Source organism: Panthera leo, chromosome B3 (genome assembly GCF_018350215.1).
Source record: "Panthera leo isolate Ple1 chromosome B3, P.leo_Ple1_pat1.1, whole genome shotgun sequence".
Taxonomy (NCBI): domain Eukaryota; kingdom Metazoa; phylum Chordata; class Mammalia; order Carnivora; family Felidae; genus Panthera; species Panthera leo.
In genome coordinates this window covers 53,317,365-53,335,791 of record NC_056684.1, presented here as the reverse complement: position 1 = coordinate 53,335,791, position 18,427 = coordinate 53,317,365, and the positions used below count along the sequence as shown (strand labels likewise).

General features: G+C 33.8%; 1 protein-coding gene across 3 annotated transcripts in view; it reads right to left on the bottom strand.

Annotated features, from left to right (window-relative positions):
• The window catches only part of TRPM7 (transient receptor potential cation channel subfamily M member 7), a 122,691-nt gene that overhangs the window by 30,271 nt on the left and 73,993 nt on the right, over nt 1-18,427 (bottom strand). For all 3 annotated transcript variants that reach the window (XM_042942044.1, XM_042942045.1, XM_042942046.1), the window contains exons 16-26: nt 16,722-17,002; nt 15,461-15,689; nt 14,188-14,343; nt 13,967-14,110; nt 11,871-11,999; nt 9,725-10,003; nt 7,352-7,526; nt 4,974-5,100; nt 3,551-3,735; nt 2,737-2,869; nt 1,421-2,136 (exon numbers count right to left, since the gene is read on the bottom strand). In XM_042942044.1, the coding sequence (XP_042797978.1) occupies nt 1,421-2,136; nt 2,737-2,869; nt 3,551-3,735; nt 4,974-5,100; nt 7,352-7,526; nt 9,725-10,003; nt 11,871-11,999; nt 13,967-14,110; nt 14,188-14,343; nt 15,461-15,689; nt 16,722-17,002 (2,554 nt within the window). The remainder of the gene's footprint in view (nt 1-1,420; nt 2,137-2,736; nt 2,870-3,550; nt 3,736-4,973; nt 5,101-7,351; nt 7,527-9,724; nt 10,004-11,870; nt 12,000-13,966; nt 14,111-14,187; nt 14,344-15,460; nt 15,690-16,721; nt 17,003-18,427) is intronic.

The following is an 18,427-nucleotide window of genomic DNA, read 5'->3' as shown; positions in this document are numbered from 1 at the left end:
AGAGCGTGAGCAGGGGACGGGCAGAGAGAGAGGGAGACACAGAATTCAAAGTAGGCTCCAGGCTCTGAGCTGTCAACACAGCCTGACGCGGGGTTCAAACCCACGGGCTGTGAGATCATGACCTGAGCTGAAGTTGGACACTCAACCAACTGAGCCACCCAGGCGCTCTGCCTTAATAGTAAGCTTTTAATTGCCCATCCCATCTGTAGTCTCCCTCTTTACATTTCCTCCTCTCATTCACACTTTATTTCAATATAATCTGGCTTCTGCCTCAACTGCTTCACTGAAACAGATTTCACAAAGGTCATTAATTTATTATTACTGCCAAAATAAATACATTTTCAGTCCTTATTTTACTTCAGCTAGCTGACGTGTTAAGAATGAGTCATTCCTGGGGCGCCTGGGTGGCTCAGTCGGTTAAGCGTCTGACTTCAGCTCAGGTCATGATCTCACGGTCCGTGAGTTCGAGCCCCGCATCGGGCTCTGTGCTGACAGCTCAGAGCCTGGAGCCTGCTTCAAATTCTGTGTCTCCCTCTCTCTCTGACCCTCCCCTGTTCATGCTCTGTCTCTGTCTCAAAAATAAAAAATAAAAACATTAAAAAAAAAAAAAAAAAAAAAAAAGAATGAGTCATTCCTTTCTGAAATGCTCTTCTCTCTGGGTATATAAATGGGTCGACCATAAATCCTCCACTTTCCAAGCAGAGTCCTGGTTTTCCCTATTGCCCTAATGTAATTTACTGTACCCTGTCACTCTCAAAAGTGTACTAGTTGGGCTGAAAAATTATATGGTCACCCTATTTATAAGACACTGATCTTTTCCAGTTATTTCTATCTAGCCTCCTCTGTACCTTTCTATTATTCCCCTAATATTTAACGTTTATGAATAACTCAGGTTCTGTCAACTAGTTAACTGAATTCAATAGAAGAGTCTCAAATTCAAAAGAGCCCAAGTAAGTTTTACATACAACTGTTATTATAGTAAATTCACCAAAGAAGAATGTGCCAATAGAACTATTACAGCTCAATTTCAACCTATTTCCCCGACTTGATTCCTTTTAGAAATTTTAGAACTATACTCTATGAAAAGTAGTCCACTTATCATACAAGTTCATAGTTTTATTAATTAGCTACTTATTTTTATTTCTAAGGTGATAATTATAATTTTTAATGTTTATTTATATTTGAGAGAGACAGAGCATGAACGGGGGGAAGGGCAGAGAGAGAGGGAGACACAGAATCTGAAGCAGGCTCCAGTCTCCGAGCTGTCAGCACAGAGCCCAATGCGGTTCAAACTCATGAACCGTGAGATCATGACCTGAGCTGAAGTCAGAGGCCCAACCAGCTGAGCCACCCAGGCACCCCAGGTGATAATTAAAAAATAAATAATATTTATATACAAATGTTAGTTTGCCAAACTTACCTACAAATGCTCCAAATTCTACATTATCTCCTTCTGCAGCTTTAGAGCAAATAGTTTCTTGATCTTTGGTTACAGTTTCTGAGTGGCTTTTACAACTTGGCTGGGAAGGTGTACTAACAAAAAATTTGGTTGGTGGGGATGACAGATGTGGTATGCTATTAGATGAACTGCCTAATTTTTGATTTTTACTGAACATTTTTAACATTTCTACCCCATGTGGTCTCTGTCGCAGTTCTGGAGGAGAAATAGCACTTGGGAATAAGGCACCACAAGAGGAACCAGCCTCTGGGAAATTGAATTCTTTTCTCTGGGGTATTACAGGTAAATCCTGACCAAATATGTTACATTGGGTATCTTTTTCATCTTTCATAAAAATATTACAAAGAAAAGGATTAGTACTTTCAAGACCACCTTGAGGAAGAGAGGAGCTAAGTGTATTTACAACACTATGCTTTTTCCATACAGAAGGTCTTATAGGACCATCATCAATAAGGTTTTGAGCCAAATGTTTGGAAATACTCAATTCTCGTGTGATTTCATTGTGAACTTTGCTAGCTTCTGAAGCTTTCTGGGCAGTGAGTGTTTTTAATGTATCTACAGTCAGGGCTGAAAGATCTTGCAAATGGCCAATTTGAGAATCTAATGACTGTAATGATCTTTTTATATAGTTGACACGATCTCCAACTTCTTTAATTTGAATGCACATCTGCTCCACCCTGTAGGAGAAACACAGGCTTTTTATAAATGTTAAAAATTAATGTTTGAGAGATTCTTTCTGTAATCTCAATAAATGCCAATGGTAAAAAGAAATTTTACATGTACTCACACAAGGTAAGATATAAAATATGATTATTTATTTATAAAAGGCACACTTAATGTTTAAGAAGGATCCACTGCTAATTCTACTATAGTAAAATGCAAGATTTCATAAAACATTTTTGTTCCATAGGCTATTTATTATGATTTCTGCACATTAAAGTAACACACACACAAATATGTATAAAGCTACATATATAAAGAACTAACATTACCATCTGCTTCCAGAATGTAGCAAAGCCAATGGGAAAAAAAATGCTTTAAAAAAATAAGGATAGTTTCACTTTTCTCCACTGACTCTTCACTGTCCTCTATAACAAGGCCAAAAAATAACAAGAAATTGACTTACACTAAGTATTAGAAGAACTGAATTGTCTTCCAATATGTAAAACTATTATTAAGTTTACTTATTTGACAAACATAAATTGAACAATGGGCATGTAGAAGACATAAAAAAAACCCACTCTAACATATCAATTATAATTAAAAAGCTTCTGAACCTTTCAAAAGTGACACGAATTCTCTCTTCACTCCCAGAATGGAATTTGTCATCTTTTTCATTAAAATACATCTCAACACACTGCTCTTCAAAGTCATGTAGTTTCTTTTGATCTTCTTCTGTTAAAAAAAGTTCTAAGCAGGGAAAAGAACAAAAAAATCAATGAAGACTATCAAGATATCAAATTGCAGTCATGGGTCTTATGAATTATTCAGGGTTCATAAGACTATATCCATCATCTATATACTTATTCTCTTTTTACTGTAGTGTTTCTAAAGCACTGGACAGATATTTCCTTTTTTTTTTTTTCTTTAGCAGAATAGTTTCAGGTACCTCGTCCTCTTCTGATTTTCATTTTCCTATTAAATACTCTTAACCCTATCTATCTTTCTCTTTATACCTCCCCCTCATTTATGTAGGTAGAGGAATTTAAGAACCAATTTAGTAGAGCAGAAAACCATTGTAAAATTAAAAGCAAAGTTTGGTATGATTAGTCTCATGTAGTATACAGAATAAAAGTATTATTGTTCACAGAGCAGCAAAAACGGTTTATAGAACAGCAAATGTTATGGTTTCCATTATCATTTTAATGAAAACAAACAGACATACCACACTCAAAAGGAAGTTTAGTACTAAATTCAGTTTTATAGACATTGTAGTATACTCAAAATTCTTTTATGTTCAGACATATTCAACAGAAGTTTTTATAGTAACATTAGCCAATTAAGTCTTCTGAACAAAGTTAACACTTAGCCTTCAGTGTAGTACTGATAAGTGATAAAACACAAATATTTGCCTTAATATATTTTACTTACTTGGCCCATCTGAAGTCTTATCTTTTTTTCTTCTTTTACATATGCAGCAGAACAGAGAAACTATATGGCTGAGAATGATAAGTGGTGGAGGCAGAACTGGTTTCTCATGATAAGCCATAATAAAATGATAACGCTGGTACTTCCATACAATATTGGAAATTGCCTTTACTTGTAAATACACATTACTTGAATAACAAAGGAAAAAAAATAAAACAAACATAGTTAATCATACTTTAAAGTTTTAAATACCAGATATTTTGTTATAATTCTGTTCTAAACAAGGATTCCAAAGAGTACTCTACCATACATAAACTAAAAGGCAAATGAGAAACTGGAAAAAATACATGCAGTAAGCATAAGGCACAAGTTTGATACTGTTGAAGGTCTTAATTATCAACTCCCAGAAAAATAAGCAGAAAATATGATCCTAAAATTTTAAAATTATATATAAATGACAAAACCATAATAAAATAATAAATCTTAGTAGAAGCAAAGTAAGCACAAACAAAAACAATATACTTTTATGTACTATCAAACTAGCAACCATTAAAGATAACAATACCTAGTGTTGGCAGAGATTTGAGGATGCAAGTCTACTTTAGTTTAAATGCAGAAAGTCCTAAAAATGCATATATCAAACAGCTCTACTTTTAGGAAAACATACTTAAGGATGGATAAAAATTTAACCACATGGTTTTTGAGAACAAAAAAATTATAGACAAACTCAACAATGTAACATATTGGTTGAAAAATTAGGGTCTATCATGGAATATCAGATATTCCTGAAACTGGAGTGGGGTGCCTGGGTAGCTTCGTCAGTTAAACGTCCCACTCTTGATTTTAGCTCAGGTCGTGATCTAACTGCTTGTGAGTTTAAGTCCCATATCTGGCTTTGCACTGACAGCTCAGAGCCTGCTTGGATTTTCTCTGTCTCTTTCTGTCTCTCCCCCGCTCACTGTCTCTCAAAATAAATAAATAAACATTAAAAAAAAACTGGAGAGGGGTATTTATTAATGTTGAATAATAGTCATGTTTTGCTTAATTAAAAACAGTATACAAAATATAAGAACATTATTTCTGAACAGAAAAGTATTCACAAACATTCATAAAAAATAACAGAAAGAGGTACACCAAAAAATATAAATGAGATTACTGATGAATTTTCTATTTGCCTTTCTGTTTTATATACTAAATGCGTATTCCTTGGCAACATAGTAAAACTACCAAATCAAGGTTAAATTTATAAAAGAACTGCATGTTGATTTGAAAAAGCATGCCTTCCTATTCGTAATTTTCAAAGATAATTTTAATAGTTTAAGCTCTACGAAGTTTTTGTATTTGAAATTTTGTACATATCCTTCAAAATGAAAACTATATATTAAATGATCTCATTATAATAAGCAACTACATAAAAAATTCTTACTTGAAAAATGCAATAAGAAGATTGACCATAATGATATACTGTACAAAGAGGTAGACCGCTTGAAGAAATGGAGTCAACCATGTCCCAGGACCACAGATTTGAGAGATAGTGGAATCATTTGCACACACTTTGGAAAGAAGAAAACAGTTTAGATATAGTATTCACACCAGTAACTATTTTAAATTAGTATTTACATACTTTTGAAGGAAGTTTTGATTATGTAGAAATCTGTTTCAGATTCTAGTAAAAGCTTCTGGGCAAGCAGTTGGAACACAAACTTAAAAATATTCCAACATAGGGGCACCTGAGTGACTCAGTTGGTTAAGCATCCCGCTCTTGATTTCTACTCAGGTCATGATCCCACAATCCTGAGATGGAGCCCCCCCATCAGGTTCTGTGCTGCATGTGGGCCTGCTTAAGACTCTCCCTCCCACTCCTGCCCTTCCCTGGCTTGCGCTCATGTTCTCTCTCTCTCATTTTTCTCAAAAAATCCAAAATAGAAAAATTTTGTGAGGGATGTGGGTATCTGTTCTACCACCCTAATCTAGATGAGACGGTATACAGTTGTATTATGTATGCAATTCAAGGCAGGGTTTAGTTCAAGGAACATTAAGTAGAATAAAATTCCCAGATTTAGCCACACTATAGCATTTCTGTAAGAAAAATAACAACTATAAAAGGGTATGGTAAACTCATAGTAAATTTACAAACATGAAGATTACTGAGTTTATCTTACTATGTCACAAAAGAAGGTTGAAAGAGTGGTTTAAGTGCCTCTCAAATAGATAATGATTAGATTTTAATTCCTTGGTTTTCATCAACCTCACCAGGAATGTTTCTGAAACCAGAACACAGCTGAATAAAAACAAGGAAGGGAAGGGTTTTAGTACCCACCAGGGTATTAAAAGAATAAAGCAAAATAATTTAAGTAGGGTAAGCATTAGGAGTAAATAATCATGAATTAGTGACAAGTTTTATATAAATGCTTATAATTAGCATTTGTTTAGTAATCATTTAAAAATATATACACCACTGAAACACTCAAATGCACAACGTTCTTTTGGTCTTAAAAAGCGTTATGACTCTTGGGGTGCCTGGGTGGCTCAGTCACTTAAGACTCTGACTCTTAATTTCGGCTCAGGTCACTATCTCATGGTTCGTGTGTTTGAGGCCCGACTTGGACTCTGCTGACAGCAAGAGGAGCCTGCTTGGGATCCTCTCTCTGCCCCTCCCATTGCGTGTGTGTGCGCACGCGCTCTCTCTCTCTCTCTCAACATTTTTTTAAAAAAAAGCTTTAGGAATCTATTTCCATTCTATTCACATTAGTTTGACAAAGTAAGTACCCAAGGAAGAGAATGAAGGAGACTAAAAAGCTATATCCAATACTTTATAATACTAAACTAGAACTACATCAGAAAAAAAGCAGAAAATGAAAACCTGAAAAGGGCATTAAACAGGAAAGCATTAAACATAAAATTTGACCAGACTGGTAAAACCTCACAGTTTTAAGCAAAATCTGGTAACAACCATCCTCTAAATAAATAGGTGCCTAGGGAGCAACACAGGTATGGGGTGAGGGAGGAATAAAGATGAGACAGACTATAAAAGAGATCAAGAGCAAAACTAACAAAACAAAGATTCTATAATGCAAAATAAAGATTCTATAATGCAAATGGGGAGGTCTGTAGAACATCCCTGAAAGCTGGCAGCATCACCTATGTTCACAAGCTATCTAGCTTCATGAGCTAAAACAATTTTAAAAAGTTTATTACCTGTGCAGTTGAATTTTGTAATTCAAGAGTTTATCCACTACCATATTTGGATTAGTTCTAATCCTATTACCCTCACCCCAACTGTTTCGGAGATAAGCAGGATGAAGCCAATGTGAGCTAATGAGTTTGAAAGAACAGGTACAATAGGGGGCTTCTGGGAAAGGGACATTTTACCCTTAAGAGAACCAAAGAAAACACTCTCTTTCCTCTACTAGTGACAGTCTTCCAATCATAAAGGAAACCTGTATGAATCAGACATTGTGATTACAGAGCAGTGGGACAATAAAGAACAAATGTTAACAGCTATGAATTAACAAACTCCAAAGACCACTACCTCTGAATTCTGTGTCACATGAGCTAATATATGTCCTATTTTGTAAGCCAGGTTAGGCCAGATTTCCATTTATGGCTGAAAAAGTTCTAAAAATACTTTTTTCCAATTAATTTTTGTAGTTTTTTTCCTCCCCCTGGGCTAAACTAATGTATTTTGAGAGGGCTTAGGTTAGTAATATTTTGACTTGTGAAAATATGTAATATTACTGTAATGCAATCTAACTTTAAAACATAAAATAACCAAAAGATGAATTTGTAAACATAAACCCTTACCATCAATTTCATATGCGTAAACTTCACCAAAAATCATCCAGTATGGATGAAAAACTATATCTTTAGCAAGAGTCCAAGAAGGTGCTTCACGAGGATAAAGTATTGCTTTTCTGGGAACACCAAAACTAAGTAATACAAGAGCCATAATCACTACAATGTAGAACATATTGGCTACCTGTTAAAAAATGAACAACGTTAAAATATATGGGAATTTAAAAACAATTACAATTATTCATGTTAAAATAGTTTTTAACGTTGTAATAGACAACTAGAATCTTTTGTATTTCTTTTTATTTCTAGTATTAGCATTCAGGAAAAATCTCATCACTACATAAACCTTAATGTCAAGGAGATTATGTAAAAATTGATTTGTGAAGCTAGACAGGTTCAGATCATTTTCTATACAATGAACCATATCCCTGGTTCCAACTGGAGTCTGCTTATCTTGAGTCCATGAAGATTTAAAGAGGTATAGACACATGGGCAGATTCAGGGAATCAATTTCCATATGTGCTCTTTCTTAAAATTGTTGCATTGTTATACTGGAGGTTCAGACTCGCTCTTCTACCTCCCTTTGATATTTGTTCTTTGCCCACTTCATATACAAAAAGGTGTTTGTTCTCACCCATCTTGAACTCCACACCATGGTGCCTTATCCTACACTGTGAAAACCTCCTAGGAGCTAAGTAAAACAATAAACTGAATTATCAGCATGGGTGTTGAAAAAATAAATGAAACTAATAAATGGTTAAAAAATCCTTTTACAAATCAGGTAGTCTGCAATTCTTTAATTTCAACAAAGTTGAAAAAGAGCCTAATTGAACTATCACCTAATAAATCAATAAAAAAAAATTTACTGTTAAATCACAATGTGAATTTTGGTATCATTACTCAAGAATTCTAAGAATTAAGTGAGATCATTATTCAAGAATTCTAAGAGTTAATTTCTATCCACTTATCTAAGTGTACAAGTGCTCAGTATTTACATCTAAAAAAGTGAATACTGTCTTACTCCAACAACATAGTATTCATCCACAAATAATAATCTACAGGGGGAAGACCCACACAGATTAAGAGACTACATTTACAATAAATCTGTACTTTAATCTACTACAATAAATCAACCTAAATAATTATTATGACATTTGCATATATATGCAATAAATTAACAATAATTCTGTATCTCCCCCTCTGTCTGCCTTTCCCATGCTCATGCTCTGTCTCTCAATAATAAATGTTAAAAAAAATTTTTTTAATAAAATAAAATATAGTTAGATATAAATATTCTGTATAAGAGGAACATGGGCCCCATAAAATTATACAGCAAATAAACCTGATCTAGCAGAAAAAGATTAAAAAAACTCCCCTAAAAAAATCATGTTGGAGATGTGATCTGTAGGATAAACCTAACTTAGTCAAAAAAGCTAAGGATGTCAGTGTAGATAAGGGTAGTCATTTCTGGCAGAAAGAAGAACATAAGCTATGGTACCATGATAGGGACTATATTAAAAAAATCAGAGAAAAGCCTGTATGACTACAGCATAGTTAAGAGGTCAAAAACTGGTTAAGAGATGAGACTTAGACCTCTGTGATGGGTATTGAAGAGGGCATCTTTTGGGATGAGCACTGGGTGTTGTATGGAAATCAATCTGACAATAAATTTCATTTAAAAAAAAAAAAGAGATGAGACTTAGAAAGCAAGGAAGATGTTTCTATTGGAAGAAACAAGGTAAAAAGTACATAAGATCTCTATCATTTCTTAAAACTGCATGTGAATCTATAATTAACTCAAAATTAAAAGTAAAAAAAGAAAAGCAAGAAGTCATACTGGGCAGGGTTTAAGGATTTCATTAAGTATAATGATCTCTAGGGGTAATGAAAAAGCTTTAGATTTTTTACAAAGTGGGTATGACATATTCAGATATGCATTTTGAAATTACTCTAGCTATAATATAGATTAAAGATAGGCCACAGTGGTTATGAGTAAATAGATTTTACTACATTACTGCAGGTGCCAGATGATGGACTGGTTTAGGGTAGTAGTAGTAGTAGTAAAGACGAAAAGAACTTCAACAATGGTAGCTAATAAACTTGTATTTTTCATTCTGATCTCAAATGCTTCTAGAAAGTAGCATTTAAAAACTAAAACATTTTAAGATAAAACAAAAAGAACGTGGTTTTCATAATCTTATCCCATCACATATTTTCTTCAAAAGTTAATATCTGGAGGAATGGCTGATTTGAAGTATGAAGCAAATAAAAATGAAGTAACATTCTCTAATTCAAGCAAAACTATGTTAGTAACAGGTTTTTATGATTTTAAGAAAACATATCAATAAACCCATGAATATTATTAGATGCCTCTCAACTTACCATTTTTCCAATCATCATTACATAAGGTCCTGCCTGTTGATTTACAGCTAGAAAGTCTAGCAAACGCACATACCAAAATATTATGTTAAGACAGTAAATTAATCTTCCAGCAACAAAAACATAATTATCATATGCATTCTCAAAGTTCCATTTTGCTCCAAATCTTAGTCCAAATCCAATGAAGAAAGAAATTATAGCAATTGTATCACTGATATTGAAGTAATCACTAAACCACACTTTAATCTTCTGGCTTATTTTCCCAGCTTCAGACATAAAGATCTAAGGATAAAAAAAAAAAAAAAAATCTAATTAAGCTGTTTAAGAAATCAGTTTCTTCCTATTAAAACATATACCAGCATTCAATTATAATATCACAGTAGAATTTTATATATTTTAATATTTCAAAGTATTTTTTTTAATTGAAGTACAGTTAACACGTTACATTAGCTTCATGTATACAACATAGTGATTCAACAACTCTATACCTTATGCTATGTTCACAAGTGTAGCTACCATCTGTCACCACACAATACTGTTACAATACCAATGACTATATTCCAACTATGCTGTACATTTCAGCCCCATGACTTATTCATTCCATAACTACAAGTCAGTACCTCCTACTCCCCTTCACTCGTTTTGCCAATCTCTCCTCTCCTCCTCCTCCACCATCACTTTGTTCTCTGTATTTACAGGTCTGTTTGTGTGTTTGCTTGTTTTTTTTTTTTGTTTTTTTTTTTGTTGGATCTCATATATAAGTGAAATTATACAGTATTTCTCACATGGCATTTGGCAAAATATGTTTGATTATCTTGGCATCTGATGATGTATTTGACCACTAAAACAATTCAGTAAGATATCAGAGACAAATACTACTTGTCCTCATTCCACATACATATATGTGTGTGTATATATAAACCCATATAAGTATGTATATATACCCACAAATAAATGACCTATTCAATCAAGGTCATCTTACTAATAATTTGAAAATCTCAAATTAGAACACAGTTCTCTAGAAAGTGAGATACTTCTGAAAGTTGTTTTATTTTTCATCGAAACAACAAAAGAATATCCTAGTAGAATCTTCCAAAGGTGTCTTCTTTGCAGAAAGTAAACAACTCAGTGGTTTAAGTACCTGTACTTATCTCTTCCCTTAAATATAAAAATAAAAAAAAATTTTTTTTGGGTGGGGAATGGTAATATATTTACAGCTTTAAAATTATAGTGTATATAAAAATAAGTACTGAAGGGGCGCCTGGGTGGCTCAGTCGGTTAGGTGTCTGACTTTGGCTCAGGTCATGATCTCATGGTTCACGAGTTTGAGCCCCACATCGGGCTCTCTGCTGTCAGCACGGAGCCTGCTTCAGATTCTGAGTGCCCTCCCTCTCTATGCTCCTTCCTGGATTGTGCTTGCTCTCTCTCTCTCTTCTCAAAAGTAAATAAACATTAAAAAAGTAAGTATTGAAAAGTCTCCCATCCACTCTTGGTTCCTCAGCCAATTAACTTCCCTTCCGACTAGAGGCAACCACTGTTATTATAATTAAAGAATCCTTACAGAACTATTTTATGAATGTGCACTTAAAAAAATTCTTTGCAACTTACTTTTTTCATTTAACAATTTAATTTTTTCAAACATGTTTGTAAAACAACAGATTCCATAAATATATAAAACATGAACTCATGATCCTCAGATCAAGAGTCAGACACTTGGGGCGCCTGGGTGGCTCAGTCAGTTAAGTGGCCGACTTCGGCTCAGGTCATGATCTCGCGGTCTGTGAGTTCTAGCCCCGCGTCGGGCTCTGTGCTGACTGCTCAGAGCCTGGAGCCTGTTTCAGACTCTGTGTCTCCCTCTCTCTCTGACCCTCCCCCATTCATGCTCTGTCTCTCTCTGTCTCAAAAAAAAAAAAAAAAAAAAAAAAAGAGTCAGACACTTAATCAACTGAGCCAGCCAGGCACCCCCACTGATTTCTATTCTTACGCCACAATTTTTAGAACAGTAAAAACATGTTCTATAATGTCATCACCTACTGAAATGATAACACATACACATACACATACCCATACCCATATTCATACCAAAAAAACAAACAAAACACCTTCTACACATATAGTAAGTTACTGGTAGGAAAAACTAAAGACATACCTCACGGACTTTCTCGATAGCATAGGTAAAAATATAAGCAATAACAATCCATTCTTGAACTGAAGGTAATCGTTCCATTTGTACAAGAACCACAAATGTATAAAGCATCAGAAATCCTAAGTATGCCAGCTAATTAAAAAAAATACAAAATATAAATAGTATTATGAAGTAAAATGTTTTACTATAAAAATTTTCAAACACACAGAAAAAGAGACTAAATGAACCCCTGTGAACTATCTCCCAGCTTCAATCATTAAAGTTTTAGAAGTAACTCTTCAGTGTATACACTGCTTTTATCAATCAAAATACAAATGGTTCCCAGAATATAACTGTGTTGTTCTAGAACTTTGATGACTTTTCAGTACTTCACACAGGAGAAATTATACAAGATTTATGTTCTCAGCATAGTTCATATAATTCCATTTAACTTATACCTATATATTAAATATATTATAGAAATTCATCACTATCATCATCAAGAAACACATACTACCTGCTTCCTTCTTCCCCCAACCAAACAGCATTCCCAGAAATACAACTGGTATTTTCCTAACTCCCAGTCACTGTGGATTTGAATCCCAAGAAATGAAAACAGATAAGAAAACCATTTTCCTGGGGCACAGGGGTGGCTCAGTTGGTTAAGCATCCCACTCTTGATTTTGGCTCAGGTCATGATCTCATAGTTCATGGGATTGAGTCCTACATTGGGCTCTGCACTGACCTGATGGCATGGGCCTACTTGGGATTCTCTCTCTCCCTCTCTCTGCCTTTCCCTGCTAGCATGTCACTCTTTCTCGCTCTCTCAAAATAAACAAATTAAGAACAAAAAAAAGCATCTTCCTTAGGTAAGGGATCATCCCACTTGTGATACTCTTAACAGAAAAGATTGGGGTAAAGTGATAAGATCTATGTATAACAACATCTGAAGAGTCATTTCATTTCAGAGGAAACCCAAGACTTAGCTGACCCTTAAACAACTGTATTCAAGAATCCTCACATCACTCTCCTTGCCTCTCCAAGTGTTAAAATAAGCCATATTCATGATTAAAGATATGGCAGGGTAGGGAAGTAAACTCCAATAAATAAGAAGAAAGAGATATCTCTATTTGGCCACCAGGGCTATCCATTTTTAAATAGTCACTCACATGAATGCAAACGTGATGAAAGTGAAAAACAATAAAATAATAACAAAATACACAATTTAAGAATTTTTCTGGGGGGCGCCTGGGTGGCTCAGTCAATTAAGCATCCAACTTCAGCTCAGGTCACGATTTGCAGTCTGTGAGTTTGAGCCCTCCGTCGGGCTCTGTGCTGAGGGGTCAAGGCCTGGAGCCTGCTTCATTCTGTGTCTCCCTCTCTCTGCCCCTCTCCCACTCGTACTCTGTCTCTCTCTCTCAAAAATAAATAAACATTAAAAAAAAATTTTTTTTAAGAATTTTTCTGGGAAGGGGAATAAAAACTCATTCACTCAACCCATGGTTAAAAGTTGGGGCTAATCTCATATATTTCTTGAGGTGAGTCTCTCCCCCATGGACATATTTACCTGGGAGAAAAAACTGTTCTTTCAGAAAGCAAGAGAAAAGCCAATTATGTGTCAGATGATAAAGCATGTACTATAGTATGATTAAGGAAATAAGCCAATAAATAAAACGATATGAATGACCTACATTACTTCTGACCTTCAAATTAACACTGCAAAAAGGTTCATTTCAAAAAGTCTACACATTCTCTGCAAAATCCTAAAGCACAAAGACATGTCTTTCTGACATACTGACACAGTGTCTCTTCTGGTTAACTTTTGCCAATGTTTTTGGTGGACAATTAGTATTTGATACCCACTTACAAAGGCATATGGTTATCACATTCTTGCTTAGAAAATTTCTAGTTTCAATTTGATCTAAGATTTGTTAGTGTTTATCATTTTTTATGATGGCAAATGAGATAAAACTAAGTTAAACATGTGCTCTTTTAAATGGAAAATGGCTTGTCAGTAATCTAAGTTATGTCAAAGTTAATACGGACTTTAGACCAAAGGTCCCCTAAAGCCTATCCTTTAAAACCATTATGCTCATACAGCTTAAAAACATACAACATACCGTATTAAACCAGAATTTTACAATTGGTGCATGATAAAAGGCATAAAACTTTCGTGTAATGGGAAGCTTTTTTGATTTTATTTGTATCTCCATTTCATTCTTTCCTTCATTGCTGTCCAATATTCTTACTTCTTTAAACACTTCCTAAAATAAAAATAACACTTATCATATATTTATTCACAAAAAATTTATATTTACTTAAACACAGTTTTCCTCCTTACCATGGGAATCTCTTCTGCTATGTTCTGAAAGTTGTTTTCGCTATCTTCCATTGTCATTTGATGGGCATCTTGAGATTGTGGAATATGAGACATTTCTGCCTTTGTTTTATATTCTAGCATTAATATGGCAGGCGGAACTAAAATGCTTAATATGACCTAAAAATTTAGAAACATGTAAGTTTACATTTTAAAATTAATGACCTTCAAGAATAAAAAGCTATTAAATATCTTGATTATTAGTTAGCCAGTTTGCCCCTGTTAGCATAGGGGGAAAAAAAACTCAAAAACATGACTTTTTACTTACATATTATATTTAAAGAGGCCCAGGTTGAATTATTTTAAGGAGTAACAAAACATGTCAGTATTATGATTATGATGATATAGAAAAGACTTAATAATTATTATAGAATAATTATTATAGATGTGTCCTTTTAAAAAAAACAGTTCATAATTTGTTCAGAAAACACATTTTTGTTTAAATAAAATTAAAGCCTTATGAAATTGCTATGTGCATAATTTTATCCTAAATCTCAATGCAAGTGTTCCATGTCATAACATGATTATTCAGCTTGTGCCTCTATAAACAAACAAGTTTATTTGTAAAATTTTATGTATTATTGCAAAATCCTAAAACACAAAGAAATTATAATTGTGTATCAGGTTTTCTATTGGTTAATCTTTCACCATTATTTTTATTAGATGATCAGTATTTGTTACCCACTTACAATGGTTAAACTACTTGCCTGATTTCTGCCTTCTACATTTCTGTACCTTATTTAAGATATAAGATAACGAAAAGGAAAGTTTAAAGTAGTATCTCTCACTGTGACGAACCCAAAGTACCAGTCAACATTTTATCCAAATTCTTAACCATAAAAACTAGGTACATCCAATATACTTCAAGTAAATTAAAAGTAACAAATTATTAAGTTAGTAGACAGGTCCTGAACTTGAGAATTTGAAATTATCTTTTCATAAAGAAGCAACTTTTTTTCATGCCTGCTCAGGGCTATAAACACCAACACTTCCATTTGTTGCCCTCATGCCTCTGGCTCAGAGAGAGGCAATAATCATTATACGTTACACTTGAAAAGGATTCAGAGTGAAGAATAGGGAGGAAAAAAGAGGCCATTTCATGCCACTTGAGATAAAACGCCAACACTGCCACCTCCACCACCCTCACAAATCGGGGCATTTTACTATATATCTGGGCTAATTCCTCTGTTCTTTTTATCTAATCACACACTATATACCAAATTGTTTCTAAATATACCTTGTACCAGGAATTTTTCCTCATATTCAGCCTTCCCATCCACATATCAGATAACAACATTTGCGTACAGGTGTGGGCTACAAAGGGTCTAAGTCTTGAAGAAACTGCCAACTTGAGGCAGGTAGAGTTACTCCAGTTTTTCAGTTCATAAGTGAGCAATTTCATAGCCATGGTTTCATCTTGTCTGAAGGACTGTTCCAATAATTCAACTGCGAGTTGACCAAAATCACTATCAAAAGATAAAAAACCAAAACATTCATACTACCAAACTGCAGTTTTAAACATTATTCTTAAATAATTTCGTAACATGTTCCCATTTTTAATAATTTCACACACACAATCAGGGAACTGTAAGGCATTAGAATCACAGCCCTATGTTTTCAGATATCTACTACTACGTGGATATCACAAAATATTAAAATATGTCATATTAAGAACAAGTCTGTAAAGGTAACTCTAGAGCACTTTCTCCTCATCTTGGAAATAAACCTGCAGCTTCACAGGAAACCCAAACTGACAATGTTCAGATGCTCTGTTCAAAAAGTCATATCTATATAGTATTTCAAACATAGAAAAGGGTTGATAGCCAGTAGAAAGACTAATGTGAACAGGGACTAACCTAATCATGAAAACACCTGAACCTTAGATACTCAGTAAGTAATTCTAAGATCACTTCTTGTTATTTTCAGTACAACTCTGACTCTCTTCCAAAGACAGTCCATTTTGGCAGAGGGAGGTCCTATTTTCTATCATAAAGTTTATTACAAAGTATCTTTTCAGCTTAATATTCTATTATTCCTCTAAGTGTAAACTTCTGTGAACTGTTTTACTCTTCAATATATGTAGTTCCACCTCTGAAATGCCCTTCCAGTTGAATTCATTTCCTTAGAACACAGTTCAAACCTCACTTTCTTCCTTTCCTTACCACTTCAAATGAAACTTTTCCTAATCGAATTAATTGCTAGTATGTGCAATTAATAAGATGACTTATGGATTTCTTTCTTGCCAAAATATTTAACTCTTGAATTTAAACAATATAATAAACCTCTTTTTACATGCATAAGCAGCAATGTTTCCTTCTGAATTTAAAAAAAATATTTTAATTGTACCAATAAAATTATATATATATATATATATATATATATATATATATATATATATACACACACACATATATACCCACATAGTGCATGACACTATAACCTCCATTTAAATATGATCTTGATGTATTTTTTAAATGAAATGATAAAATCTAACTTACTTAGAATACTGTTTCAATTCTTCTGAAGTATCATCTACGAGATCACTCTGCTTTGCTTCATATGCCATTGAACGATAGATCTTACAGGCAACTAATGCTTTAGCCATTGATTCTTCACCATGCTGCCATAAAAAACGGGCCATGACCTGCCTCTTCATAAGGCAAGCCCAAATTAACAGTTCATTAAGTGGATAGGGAAAGCGCTTGGTTTCCGGATCATCAATGTCTACAATTTCATCTTTGGCTCTTTTTTTCTTTCCTTCTTCCACAGCTGTATCAATCTTCAAGGGAAAACAAATATCTAAGATTCATTATAATAAGGCCATATGACGTTAATCTCAGAATTTTATAAAATCTTCTTTGTACTGTTCAACTTCATACAACTGCACAAATCAAAATAGTATAAATTTTATATACTTGATTTTATTATAGCTCAAATTTTACCAAAATGTTATTTCAAAAAAAAAAAAAGGTATTTGCATCAATAGACACTTTTCCAAAGAAGACATCCAGATGGCTAACATATATATAAAAAAAAAATGCTCAACATCACTCATCATCAGGGAAATATATATCAAAACCACACTGAGATATTACCTCACACCTGTCAGAATGGTTAAAATTAACAACTCAGGCAACAACAGATATTGGCGAGGATGCAGAGAAAGGGGTAAGCTTTTACACTGCTGGTGGGAATGCAAACTGGTGCAGCCACTCTTGAAAACAGTATGGAAGTTCCTCACAAAATTAAAAATAGAACTATCCTACCACCCAGCAATTGCAGAATGAGGTATTTATCTAAAGGATACAAAAATGCTGATCTGAAAGGGGCACATGTACCCCAATGTTTACAGCAACACTTTTGAGAATAGCCAAAAGTATGGAAAAAGTCCAAATGTCCATCAACTGATGAATGGATAAAGAAGACATGGTGTATATATATTCAATGGAATACTACTTAGCGATGAAAAAGAATGAAATCTTGCCATTTGCAATAATGTGGCTGGAACGAGTGTAATATGCTAAGCTAAATAAGTCAGTCAGAGAAAGGCATGTCATATGATTTCATTCATTGGTGGAATTTAAGATACAAAACAGATGAACATAAGGGAAGGGAAGCAAAAATAAGATAAAAACAGAGAGGGAGACAAACCATAAGAGACTCCTAAAATACAGAGAATAAACTGAGGGTTGCTGGCAGGATGTTGGGCGAGGGAAAGGGCTAAAGGGGCAAGGAGCATTAAGGAGGACACTGGATGGGATGAGCACTGGGTGTTATAAGTAAGTGATGAATCAACAAATTCTATTCCTGAATGAACAAATAATTAAAAAATGTCTTTGTAATAAAGTTTTCCAAAATTAAAGTGCCTAAATATTTCAATATCTGATAAAACATAATTTTAATGAAAGACAAGTTTGGATAAGACACATTGTCTTGCATGTTGTTAATCAGGTTAAAGTGGAATAAGAGGAGGCGGTTTAGCATTTATCAAAATATTTAAAAATTTTTATTATCACAGCTAAATACAAAAACTTAATAGAATTGTTAACTCATAATGAATATCTTTTTGTATATGGGAAAATAAATAATCAAAAATGTATCTACAAACGTAAGTTGATTCTTACTAAAACAAGCAATTTTTTATTTCATAAATACTAGTAAATTAGAAAGAACAAAATTCAGAAAGGGTAGTATTTATGCAAAC